Genomic DNA, 12,945 nt, shown 5'->3' on the forward strand with positions numbered 1-12,945 from the left:
CAGACCTCATCCTTTATTTACCTGCATAGTAAAAATCTTTTTAGGGGTACCTACTCCTGTCCAGCAGACCATTATTTACCACACTTAGATAGATAACAGTTTATGGTTCACCACACTTTGGTTTAACACACTTTGGTAACTAACTATGAATTCTATTTACAACACTACATTGAAGCAACACAATGTTTCCTCATTACAGATCATCTATAAAACATAGTTACAAAGTTACAAAAAAAGTATTACAACAGACTCCTGTCCTTCAGAGGGCTTGTCTCCACGTGGGAACAGCTCTGCAATAAATGAAAACAAATTTTAGGAGTTCATCAGGCCCTGAAATATATTTGTTGTTATGATCTTGAATCTCTGACTATTATAGTGAATCCACTGAGACCTGTGAAATATCTGAAGAGAAGGTCCTCCTCCTGAGGGTCCAACATTCTTCATTCTCTCCTCCCATCCTTTGGTGGGTCTAGTAAGTCTGGAGGGGTCTTTGCTAATGTGTCCTTCAACCTAAACAAAGGACTTATTAAATCATTGTTTACTGCAGTAAAAAAAGTTTTGTTTTTTTATTTGAAGCTATGTTTAGTCATCTTTGTGGTGTTATGAAGATCGTACTACAAGTGTCTTGATTATTTATTACATAGGCTTTACCTTCTCCTTCAGCTTGGCAGTGATTCTCTTTTGTTTTTCTTCCTCCTCTTTTTCCCTCAGCTGTTTCTCATGGAGCTTTGCTCCCACCTTGTGAATGTCCTACAGAAAGGTACAGAGATAAGAAAATACAGCCTGAAATAAGCATTTTAATAATAAAAAAAGTAGTCAATCAAATTTTTAAAAATTAAAAAAAAAAATTATTGTTGGTATTCTCTATATTTATGAGGCTAAATAAAAGTTAAAAACATCAATGCTACACCTTTGCATCTTTCAGACTTTTCCTACCCTTTCTGTCAAGAGTTTAATCCCCTTTGTTGCCTCCCTCCTCCTCTTATCCATCTCCCTCTGTTCCTCCTCTCTCCTCCAACTCTCCTGTTCTGCCTCCTCCTCTCTCTTCAGCCTTAGCTGCTGCTCAATGATCAGCTTCACTTCCACCTGTCGGCGACACTCCTCCTGATAGAAAATTAAAGGAATAATATAATTTATTAAATATTTAAATTGCCATTCACAAGTATCAACTGTACTCACCTTTGCAAGTCTCCTCTTCATGATCTCATCTGCCACTCTTTGCTCCTCTTCTTCCTTATCTTTCCTTCGCTTCTTTTCTCTCCACTCATCCAGTCGATGTGCCCTCTCCCTCTTTTCCTCCTCAATTCTAAACACAATTCAACACACCATAACAAAAACAAGGAAATGAACAATTTCTACAGAAAAGTCCTGTAGCTCACCTCTGCCTTTGAACCAGAGTTTTGGCCTCCTTCTCCCTTCTTTCTGACTTCTCCTGACTCTGTATCCCCATCTGACTTTCCTGATATTTGCTGGCCTTCCATCGCTGAATAGCCTGTGTATGAAGTCACACAATATTTTAAAAGACAAATACTGAATTTAAATCACTGAGTGGGGTGAAGGACCAGCACAGTGCAAGACTATTAACGTTTACATCTCTTTTTTTGTCTTGTAGATAAATCAGCTCATGATGCCATTCCTCATGTTGCTCAATCTCCTCAAGTGTTTTACCAGGCAGGTAAAGCTTGGCTTCCTTCCTGTAAGCTGGCTGCCCACTGTACTTTGTCCAGATCTGTGGATCAACAAACATCAGAGTAACTCCGAAAAAGAATCCTACAGGAGTTTAACTTGTGGCTTAAGATGCCCGAAGCAAGATTGAGATGAGATTCTGAAGATATTTTTTTACTTTAATGTAGGTTTGATGGTCGTACTGGTCCCATCCACCACAGGCTCCACCTGACTTCTGTAGGAAACACTCCAGTGGTCTGACGTCTGCAGGAAGGTTACTGTCTAGAAGTTTGGTCTAATGGAAAACAAAGGTTCACTAGAAGAAATACTGGAACTTTCAAATAACTTTTAAAAATACTAATGAGCACTTTAACAGAGTCTATACTCAATAGTTAAGTACATCAAAACCAGAATAAACATCAAAAGGGGAGGTGTAAAATATAGTTACCTTAACTGTAGGAGCTGCTGCTAGTTTGGGTTCTGATTTCAGAGGCATGCTCCAGTTCTCAATCTTCTTCTCATAAGCCTTAACCTCCTGTCTGCAAATCGTCTCTTCCTTCTGAAGTGCTTCGAAGCTGAGAAGAACAGGTGCACACTAAATGCATGTTTAATCCCAAATCCTCAAGCAACACAACAATGTTAACCGTTGAGATGTCCTTGGCTTGACTTTGTAACACATAATTTTAATTTTGGACCAAGAGGACTAAGCAATTGGGAGGACATTATGAGAGTTGCAATGAGAGCTGTGTCCATGAGTATTAGAATTATGGAAGATTTACATGAGGCTAAAAATGAAACAGAAAAACATTGTCACAATGACAGTCGTGACTGTTGTTCCCTGTGTTTCCCTTTGTTTTCCCCATTCTTGTGTTGTGCACTTGCCTGTCTGTGTGGTGGGCGTGGCACATTTCCCTGATCCTGCCTGGATAATCACCTCAGCTCACCTGCCTTCAATCAACTCATCACTCTGACTGCATAAAAATCCTGGCCTTTCTCCCACTCCTTGTCAGATCATTTGTTCAGCCACCGTGGTAGTTAACGTCCTGATCGACTTCAACTATTGTTCTTTGTGCTTCCCGTTGATTTATGGAATGATCTTTAATCACTGATCCTCTTGTGCTCAGGTCCACCTCCTGCTACCTGCTTGCCTGCTCTCCACCAGCCATCTCCGGACAGCCTACACTCTGTGCCTCCTCTACTGCTTTACCTCAGCCATTTCCTCCATCTCATTATCGGACCCTCTCCTTCCCCTTTTTCTCCCACAGCAAAATAAATCCTTATTTCTCACCTACCGTTGTCTGAGCCTGCATTTTGGGTCATTACCGGTGTAAATCATGACAAACATACTGGATCACAACATTAGTATTAACAGTATTTTCACCATCTTAAGATGGTGTTGGTTGGAAGGGTACTGAGTAAAATACATAATAAAAATAAGTCATGAAGTAAATCTATTCTATTCTACTCCATTCACACTGTACAGGTACCATGAGCGCTGCTCCTCTTTCAGGTTGTTGATTGAGCTTTCCACCTCTGACATTATTTCTGTCAGTCGTTCAATCACTGAAAATAAAATAATAAATGATAAATGATGAGCCCAAGTACATATATAAGTATGCAAATACTTTTTATCACAACAATTTAAATATGCTTGCATACAGAAAAAATTGAAATAATAGAATAGAATAGAATTGTTGTTTATGTTTTGAGACATGAGAAAATCCTTCAAACTATTACATTTTTGGGGGGATGATTAGTTATGTCTTGTAAATGCATGTCTGATGTTACTCACACTTAGATGTTGATTTCACATCTACCAGCTGCCCCTGAAATTTCCTCACACTGTGATGAATCTTTAACAGCTGCTTTTGAAGGGTCATCTCTAAAGAGTAAAAATGTTTTTTTTAATCACAATGTACTTATATTTATATTTAAATCAACTGTCTACTGGAAATATTACTGGATTACCATTGGTCACTTACTCTCTGCGTTCCTGTTTTCCTCTATCACCCTCTCAAACTCTTCCAGTTCTCTAGAAATATCTATCCGGCCATTCTTTCTGCACTGGAAACTCAGTGTTCTTTGTTTCTCTAAAGTTTCGATCCTGTGCAGAACAAAAATTTCAGTTACAGCCTCTGCAAGTGATGAAGATGGTCAGTGTCAGTGATGACATTATTCATTCATATTCAAAGATATTTGAGTGTACATCACAAAAATAGCCCTCGTATCAGAAAGTACAGTGTTTGAGGACAGTAAACTCACTGTCTCCTGGTTTTCTCAGCTTCCCTGAGAAACTCCGCTGCTTTCACTGCATCACTGCTGCCTGAAGAGGCTGTGCAGGACAGCTGGACACGAATGCAGTCTCTGGCTTCTTCCTGCTCAAAGCGATGAGTTAGAAGCATATGAAGGGAAAAACAATGATGTATATTATGTACTATAATAATCTAGCTGTGAGCAACGTGGGAATACAAAGGTATATACAATTACAATAACTCAACGATGGTGTCTTGTGAGTGTGTTATGTTTACGTCACGTTGTAACTTACTAAATTAAATTAAATTAAAAATAAATTAAATAACGTATTAAAGTTCATTAATGTTAGTACAATTAAGTAATTAATATACGTATATACATTTATTTCAAATTACATTAGTATCGGACAGAGTAGGGAACACATTCACAGTTTGCCTTCAAAGTACGGAATACGCCTTGATCAATAAACATAACATGTAAAGACGTTCCCGAAGGCACACATCTTAACAAGTTATGTAGTTATAAAGTCGATATTTATTTGAATTTTACAAAAAAAAGTAGTTACCGAGGACTGTTTATCCGCAGGTCGAGGGGTTGCTAAGGAAGCCATGTTTCCAACTGTGGGCGCGTGTGGAAATCTGCATTTAAAAAAGACAAGCCCCGTGTAGGAAACAGCTAGACCAGCAGAGGTTGCTGCTCACAACTAGACACAACTAGAATACTATCAAAGGAAAGAAGGAAAAAAATTGTGAAACTTTGTAGAAATAACTATAAAACAGTAACATGTTAATGATGCCAATTCAACGTAGCTCGTAACATTAAGCGACCTTTAAACGATTGCCTTTTGTTGTCGTTGTGCCGTTTAAATTGTGTCAATTATAAATTATTTGAGTACAATAAAATAAATAATAAAACTGGGCAATGTTATGGTAAAATTAGTATCTTGAGTATATGCATATACTAGTTGCATTGTCATATGTTCTTTCAACATGAATCCCCAGTTTATAGATAAAATAGATTTTATATTATATTATAGATTTATTTATAGATAAATATTTAAAGATACATATTTTTAGATGTGGTAAGCATTGTAAGGATTATATACAGACAGGTTTCATGTGAGGACAAACACATGCAGATTCTTTGGGTCTTACTCTACTTAACACCTACTAGGCCAGAACTTAATCAAGGCAAGATTTTCTACTACACCTTGCAACTCCAAAAAATATTGTTTTAGTTTTCAAATGATACAATTTTGCCTGTATAAACAAAATATTATATAACACCAACACTAAGTATTGCACTGCGTTTTTCCAGAGTTTTTATTTAGAAAATTCAAATTGTCTTTTTCCTGCTGCTGAACTGCACTCACATCTGACTGCAACTTGTGTCAGCTGGATGGTTAGAGTTACCTACACATCTCACTCTCTGAAATAACTGCCTATCTTGTCTACCAAGGCCTGGGTTATTTCTGTAGCTGCCTTCTCATGATGGGCTGGCAGCTATAATTATTATGTAAGCCATCCGAGCGACAGTCAAAGATAGGAGAGGAGTGAGAAAGAAAGTGTAAGTGGCAGTATTTATAGAAACCTGATTCCATTGTGTGCAGATATTGGGGATGGTCTCCCCATCGGGCACGGAGACAGGCTTGCTGTGACATAAATAGCACCTGTTACAATTTCTGTTCTTGTCCTCCGCCAGGGTACTTACCTAATTTGATAAATGAGACGCTCAGAGGACTCATCAGTTGGTTGGCACAAAGGAGCAGAGAAATATGCTGATACATCCAGGACTATGTGCAGAGGAGGCAGAGAGTGTAAAATATTGATGGCAGACAGTTACAGTAGTTCAGAATCTACAGTATATATCTCTACTGTAATGGGATAAAATGGACAAGGGAAAACTGAAGTTATTTAAGATTTTTTGATTTTTTTTAAATAACACCTTTTTAACAGTAGGTGTAAAAACTATAAACGCCTACAATAGCATAATCAAAAGACAATCAACAAATAATTTAGGAGCTGTGCACATTTCACTTTGTTGCCAGTCACCTGGCACATCAGCTCCTAGTGTCCCACTGTTACTCAAATATGTCAATGTTGTTTGTGATCCTGTAGAAACAAAACTCCAGCCTCAGTCTGGCCTTCACACTCACGCAAGGATCGTCCCACCCTGTAGTCTCAACTACGTGTCAGGTACAGTAGATCAACATGTTTGCTTCCCCTATGAAAAGTTCAGTAGGTGACATTTAGTTTTTTCTGTAGTTGTTTTATAAACCAACTCCACAGATAAAAATGGGGGCAGTGAAAGAGACACCAAATAAGTTACAAACATGTGTTAAAACATTACAAACACCCACCAATTTCCTGCACTCAGTAAAAACGTAAAAAAAAATTATCTGATCCTCATTCACAACATTATGAGAAATAATTGACAAAAGGCATTGGTTGCAATAACACAGTGTAAAATCCTCCAGTTGAGAACCCCAAGTCTCTTTCTCAATGGAGATTTGTAAAGAGTTCTCTACTGGGGTCTCTGTCCATACACACTAATCTCTGAAGAAGATGAAGAAGGTGGTAGATTGTCTATGAAGATTCTCAGTCATCCAGGTCATGCTCACGGTTGAAAAATTCTGTTAGGCAACTGGGTGTGAATTTTCTTAAAGAAGACGTTTCACCTCTCATCCAAGAGGCTTCTTCAGTTCTAACTGGTGGTGGGGAGTACAGCAAATATATACTCTGGGCTACTTCAGCTCCACCTTATTGGGTGGGGCCTTGGGGTCAACTGTGAAAGTTGAATAGTCGTTAAGAGTCTGATGGGTCGTTGTGGTCCCCATCAAAACGGTTTTGGTCACTTGCCTCTTTGTTGTGTGAAACTGAGGTGAAACTTTTGGGTATTGTTCCTAAAAGTGCTTTGTATGTGGGTAATAGGTTGTGTCTGAGTCCACCTCCTCTGTTGAGTGATGATTTTTCCAGGTTGACAAAAATGGCTTGTTTTACCCCTCTCTCAAACCATTTGTCTTCCCTGGCCAGAATGTGAACATTGTTGTCCTCAAAGGAGTGGGTTTTGTCCTTGAGGTGTATGTGAACAGCTGAGTCCTTCCCTGAGGAGTTGGCCCTCCTGTGTTGGGCCATGCGCCTGTGTAGTGGTTGGTTAGTCTCCCCAATGTACAGGTGCGTACACTCCTCACTGCACTGAATGGCATAAACCACATTGTCCAGCTTGTTTCTTGGAGTCTTGTCTTTGGGATGAACCCATTTTTGTCTTAGGGTGTTGCCCGGTTTGAAGTGTATGGGGATCTGGTGTTGGTTAAAGATCCTCCTAAGTTTTTCCGAAACTCCTGAAATGTACAGAATACAAAATGTACAGAAACGCCCATCTGGGATAGCCACAGGTCTGTCCTAATGTGTAGCTGTTCTCTCATCTTACCTCTGTTGGTGGTGGGAATGGTGTCTGCCAGTGACTGTAGGGTTCTGATGACTCCTAATTTGTGCTCCAGTGGGTGGTGTGAGTCAAAACGGAGATACTAGTCGGTGTGGGTTGGTTTCCTGTACACTTGTATGTTGAGTTGTCTGTTTTCTGTGATGTGAACAGCACAGTCCAAGAATGCAAGACTGTTGTTTTTCACATCTTCTCTGGTGAACTTCATGTTCCTGTCCACCGCGTTGATGTGGTCTGTGAAGTTGTCGACCTCATGGACCTCATTTGACCCAAGTCAAAATCCAGAAACAAGACTGTCAAAAGGTTTTATTCCAAAATTTGCGCAAAATAACTTTAACTTCCTGTTTCAATTCAATTTTTTTCAGAATTCACCAAAACGTGTTCTGCGAGCTGCGTCACAACTACTTAATCCTGCTGACACTCTACAAATGTGTCATCACTTCTGTTTTATGGAGTTGTACATGGGAGTAGCAGTAGAGCTTTTTAAGGACAATGAAAGCCTTTTCAGCATAACAGGGAACCATAGAGGAAGCATCATCTGGGCCCTCCACTTGTAGTTTTGGCCTCTAGATATTGGGAAGTAGCAGGAGCTCCTGAAGACAGACTATACTACTAAGCCAGTTTCCAAATCTATTGCAGGAAAAACATATGGAAACAACAAACCATTCACAACTGAATTCAGCAGTGCTTAATTTATGATCAAATTTGTGTTTTTGGAGCATGGCATGAAGCTAGAAACTCCACATAGAAAGGCCAGGAATAAATAAATCTTGAAGGATCATTACATATACAAAATAAAACATCTTTTTTGATTTTTTTCTGTTAGTATCAGAGATGATGATGACAGTGTCATCTGTTGTTTTGAAACATTGTCAGATTATCTTTAAATGAAAAAAGGAAAGGGATATGACTGGATTATATTTAAAGGAAGTAAATTAGTAAAACTGAAGTACATTTTTTCACTCTACACCACTGTAGCCTGGTACCAAATGACCTATGTACTGGCACCGGTCCCTGGACCAGCAGTTGGTGACCCCTGCTGTAGGGTATCAGCACTTACCTATTTCACCGGCATGACGTTCCCATAAAAGGTAGGGATCTCATTATAATAGTCAGACAGTTAGGTGTACAATGACCCCATTTTTGAACCATGAGTATCTGTAAGTACACTTGAATTATATTTTTACTGCAAGGAATGTATGTGATGCTAAGGTCATATTAAGCACTTCTGCTGAGATGCATTAGAGTTGTCCTCCAGATTCCTTCCACATCTAAAGAACCGTGGAGAGGTGTCGGACCTGACTGACCGTGACACTGAAGACTCTTAAGAGAATAATCATATCCTCTTTAGAATTCCTGGCAGTGCTTCATTGAGGCCGTTTTCATTTTTTTACTAATCAGAATCCAAAGTGGAATAGAGCCTCTCAAGTGGTGCCATCTCGTCATTTACAAGTATGACATGGATAGTCATAGGACACTCAATAAATCCCACAGGCAGATCAGACAGGTGACTAAGAACCACTCCATGGTAAAAGTCTAGCTCAGTCAGACTCAGTATAAGGAGAGTGTAGTTTAAAAAAGGGTATTTTACCAGGAATTATCTCAAACTGTAAAGATAATAAGATATGGGTTTTTTTTTATATTGAAAACCTTTTTGCACAAAAAAGACAAATACCTTGAAGGGACAGGATGGCCTGGGGGCATGGACTTGGACCCCTTCTTAAGAACTATTTAGAAATGTTATGAGACGTGATCCTGGTAAACTGAGATGCAGGCTTGGCATTTATGGAAGGCAGTGCTGTGAGCCATTCTGCAGCCTCTTCCATGAATTGGACATGTTTATTTATGACATTTGTCAGTGTGAGAGAGAGTGTGTGTGTGTAAGGGGGGTGAAAGAGAGAGAGAAAAAGAGAGAGAGAGAAACGAGAGAGAGAGAGAGAGAAAGTGACCACAGGGGAACTATGTTTGTGAACCCCCTGTACCTGTTGCTGTTACTAAATGGGAGTCTTTAAATTTCATGAAAGATGATTGCTTTAATCTGGGTTATGTGTGGGCACCAACACACGCAAGCATGCACAACCACATACACACACACATAAAGGTTTACATAATAATAATAATCATAACAACAACAACAATAATAATAATAATAATAATAATAATAATTTGTGTTGTTGTGGTAGTTGTTATTTTTATTAATTTATTAATTTGTTATTATTATTATTATTTGTTATTTTTATTATTATTATTATTTGTATCAGTAATAGTAGTAGTAGTAGTTTTGATTAATAATCTCAAATAGTTCACCATAAAGACAGAACACATACATCACAACACTCACACACACACACAAAACTGTCCTGTGACAGAATTTTATCTCTAAAGAAGAAAAAAACCAACATGACTCATGTACCATACATGCTGTATATGTTTGTCTCAGACATCAACAAACACATACCCATGTGATTGCAGGTGTGCATACGCTTGTAGCTGGGCAGTGTGTCTGCCTCTCAGGAGGGCAGAACATAATGTTGTGTAGTGGAGACACTTGATAAACATGCAGTCAGCAGTGATCAGTTTAACGGCTTCTCCAGCTGTGTTGCAGATTCATATCGTGCCTCTCTATATTTTTTAATGACCTCAGCTCAGCAGCATTTTTCTGAGTGTAACTTTCAGTTTGCCTGTAGCAAATGGAGTACGTTACATGCACAGAGTCAAATAGAGTACTTTACATGCACTTCTGTTTATGTGTGTCCTGTGTCTGATGGATTGGATTGGAAGTAAATTAGAGGAGAATAAAAGCATATCTCCCTTTGGACACATGGATGGCAATGGTTTTTGGCAGATAATCCAACGTGCTCTCCGGAGTCTGAGAGACTAGTTGGGCTGTGATCCTCTGACCTTTCATCTAATACTGCCATGGTCAACGTTTCCACTTGTCCAGCACTTTAGCTCCCATGGGATAGCACAAACTGGTGACCCTTTAAACTCAAGCTTTCCAAAAACATCCAAGTATCCTTGGATGCCATCCTATTACAGCGCCATAGCTTAAGTGTTCATATATATAGAGCACAAGTGAGGTTTCCATAATCTTGTTTCCTTCCCATTAAACCTCCTTATCACATACACTGTATCACATATCATATTATAAATCCATATTTGGACCCTAATTGACCAGAAGGTAAAATAAGTTGACAACTCTTGAAATCACTTTTGGGTTTCAAATAAAATGAGAGTGGGAGACTAATTAGATCTTAGTTCTTATTATTATGGGATATGGTCTTCAGCAGACCTTGTATCTTTATGATTTTATATCTATAATATCATATATTAAAAACATAAATACTGTAGATTTTTTTATCTGTAAAGTCTCTCCATTAAAGTCAAGTCAATAAAATGATCCTCCCAAAAAACATATAAAAGACATTTAAGTCAGTGTTATGCTAAGTTTGTATTAACAAAACAAAGTAAAGAAGAGTAAGTTCCATAAATAATAACAACAGATCTGTTGCAAAAGGCTGCCGCACGGGAGGCAGCAAGTATGTGGTTTCACTGGGGCTCTGGACCCTTTACCCTGCGTGTAAAGCAGATGTGCTTCCCACTACACTATGAAACCACTTGACAAACAGTAAATAGTGTGGAAATCCAAATTAATTTACTTTCACCTCTGTCCTTATTTACTGGCCCAACAACCGCATACAAACTTCTAAGGAACTGGTTCACACTGACCAACAACAACAGTTACTGTTTCTGTATGTTTACGAGCACAGACAAAGCCTTGAATGTAGCTGTAAAAATGGTGCAACTACTGTACATCCACTGATAGATAGATAGATCAGCTGACATCAGCAGTGGTTCGTTCGATTTTTGCTTAGATTAAACCCTTTGTGTTGTAATGATAACCAGAGGGTACACAATGTTCCCCGACATGCATGAATGTGAATCTTCAGGTGATGGATATTTAGTCATAACATGATGTTTCTCAGTACTACACACTGTACTTTAAGAACTAGGTCAGGTTATAGAGGATGCAATCAAACTTAAATAAATCACTCACTGATGGAGAGTGAACAACCACGGGAATATGTTCCGAGATAACCTGGAAGTAACTGGGACAGTGCTGTGTCTGATGAAAAAAAAAGCCTGTCAACTCAATCCATTTACAAACAAATGTGCCAAGTTGTCTGGTGTAACACAATGAAACCATCAGAGTTTTGAATTTATTTATGTAGTGATTCTCCTCTAATGGGAATCTATTCATCTGTTTTTACAGTTTTTCCCGATTGCTAAGACACAATTCCTGGAACAACTCCCCATTTTGTGAAATCTTCACACACAATTTTACAAACTCACACCCAACAGTCCAAACATCTAACTTCTTGGTCCCAGTCAGTCTTTACCCTCAGACAATACACACAAGCTGTCAAAACACAGACTACATTAGTGTGTTGAAATAATCCCTCCTGTGTGTAACACACAGGAGGGATTATTTCAACACACTACCACCAAAATGTCAATAATAGGGTTTATTCACAGCACTTCCAGATTGAGCACATGTACAGGTTCATCAGCATCGGCATCAATATCAGCATGATCTTGTCTCAGGTCAGGGTCAGGCCATAGTATTTCATCAACGTCACATTATGTCTTCTCTCGCCAGGCAGCATGGGAAATATCCCCTTGTGTGTCTGATCCAACCCTGGATAGATTCCAGAGAAATATCCTCACATGCATTCATCATTGCCTCCAGGAGATTGTGCTGTGTGTATGCGTTGTGGTCATAAACTCTCCACTGCCATGCTGAGAAAAATTCCTCTGTTGGATTTAGAAAAGGGGAGCATGCTGAGAGAAAAAGGACCCTGAACCTGGGGTGGTCATTGAACCAGGTGCGAACCAGAGCAGCCCGATGGAAGCTCACGTTATCCCAAATGACAACATATTGGGCTTGCTCTGGTTGCCCTGGCTCCCCTTCTTGTTGGAGAATGTTATTGTGCAGCTGATCTAGAAACTTAAGGAGTAGTGCAGTGTTGTATGGACCCAGTACAGCATGGCGGTGTAGGATGCCAGGGTTGCTAATGGCTGCACACATGGTGATGTTGCCCCCCTCTGACCAGGAACATGGATGATTACACGGTGTCCAATGATGTTGCAGCCCCTTTTGCGTGTTTTTGTGAGTTTGAACACTGCTTCATCAATAAAGATGTATTCGTGTGGGTCAGCCATTGCATCCATCTCAAACATTGTCTACAGGAATCAAAAAACACAAATTTTACTTAACATATATGTGTATTGGAATAGTATAGCATTTCTGTACAGTGCAATTACCTGCACATATTGGAATCGTTGCTCCTTAACCCTTTCGGAATTCCTCTCAAAAGGCACCCGGTAAAGTTGCTTCGTCCTTATGTGGTTCTGCTGTATTACCCGGTCAATGGTGGAAAGGTTTATGCTGTTAGTCCCTTGAAATATTTCCTGGTCTTCAATAATGTGGGTTTGAATCTCCGTCAAAGTGATGGCATTATTGCCAATCACCATATTTACCAAGGCAGTCTTCTGCTCAGTAGTGAGCAATCGCCGCCTGCCTCC

At 39.2% G+C, this 12,945-nt stretch overlaps 1 protein-coding gene and 1 long non-coding RNA gene across 6 annotated transcripts; one reads left to right on the forward strand and one right to left on the reverse strand.

The window, feature by feature from the left end:
- Window positions 1–23: 23 nt before the first annotated feature.
- ccdc112 (coiled-coil domain containing 112) lies at window positions 24–4,541 on the reverse strand. 4 transcript variants are annotated; one of them, XM_017042834.2, is made up of 14 exons: window positions 4,484–4,541; window positions 3,928–4,040; window positions 3,648–3,769; window positions 3,458–3,547; window positions 3,153–3,228; window positions 2,114–2,240; window positions 1,844–1,960; window positions 1,592–1,729; window positions 1,380–1,492; window positions 1,180–1,306; window positions 937–1,104; window positions 652–750; window positions 392–510; window positions 24–290 (listed from the first exon to the last, which is right to left on the reverse strand). In XM_017042834.2, the coding sequence occupies exons 1-14, from the start codon at window positions 4,526–4,528 to the stop codon at window positions 260–262; spliced, it is 1,485 nt and encodes a 494-aa protein (XP_016898323.1). In that variant the 5' UTR covers window positions 4,529–4,541; the 3' UTR covers window positions 24–259. The 4 variants fall into 4 exon arrangements, with proteins under 4 accessions (XP_016898323.1, XP_024909095.1, XP_024909094.1 ...); XM_025053327.1 differs by having other exon boundaries at window positions 24–510; XM_025053326.1 differs by having other exon boundaries at window positions 937–1,306.
- LOC112486491 (uncharacterized) lies at window positions 636–3,144 on the forward strand. 2 transcript variants are annotated; one of them, XR_003048948.1, is made up of 4 exons: window positions 636–760; window positions 1,613–1,751; window positions 1,854–1,976; window positions 2,605–3,144. It is a non-coding gene; the product is annotated as an uncharacterized LOC112486491 (long non-coding RNA). The 2 variants fall into 2 exon arrangements; XR_003048949.1 differs by having other exon boundaries at window positions 1,854–1,939.
- Window positions 4,542–12,945: the final 8,404 nt, after the last annotated feature.

This window comes from Cynoglossus semilaevis, chromosome Z (genome assembly GCF_000523025.1).
Source record: "Cynoglossus semilaevis isolate Cse_v1.0 chromosome Z, Cse_v1.0, whole genome shotgun sequence".
NCBI lineage: Eukaryota > Metazoa > Chordata > Actinopteri > Pleuronectiformes > Cynoglossidae > Cynoglossus > Cynoglossus semilaevis.

What these genes read in the sequence shown, in the direction of transcription:
- ccdc112 (XM_025053325.1), bottom strand. Translation starts at nt 4,528, where the DNA reads ATGGCTTCCTTAGCAACCCCTCGACCTGCGGATAAACAGTCCTCG. An exon ending in ACTCTGGTTCAAAGGCAGAG is followed by an intron (nt 1,307 to 1,379) that starts GTGAGCTACAGG and finishes AATTGTGTTTAG; the next exon opens with AATTGAGGAGGAAAAGAGGG. An exon ending in TTAAACTCTTGACAGAAAGG is followed by an intron (nt 751 to 936) that starts GTAGGAAAAGTC and finishes ACCTTTCTGTAG; the next exon opens with GACATTCACAAGGTGGGAGC.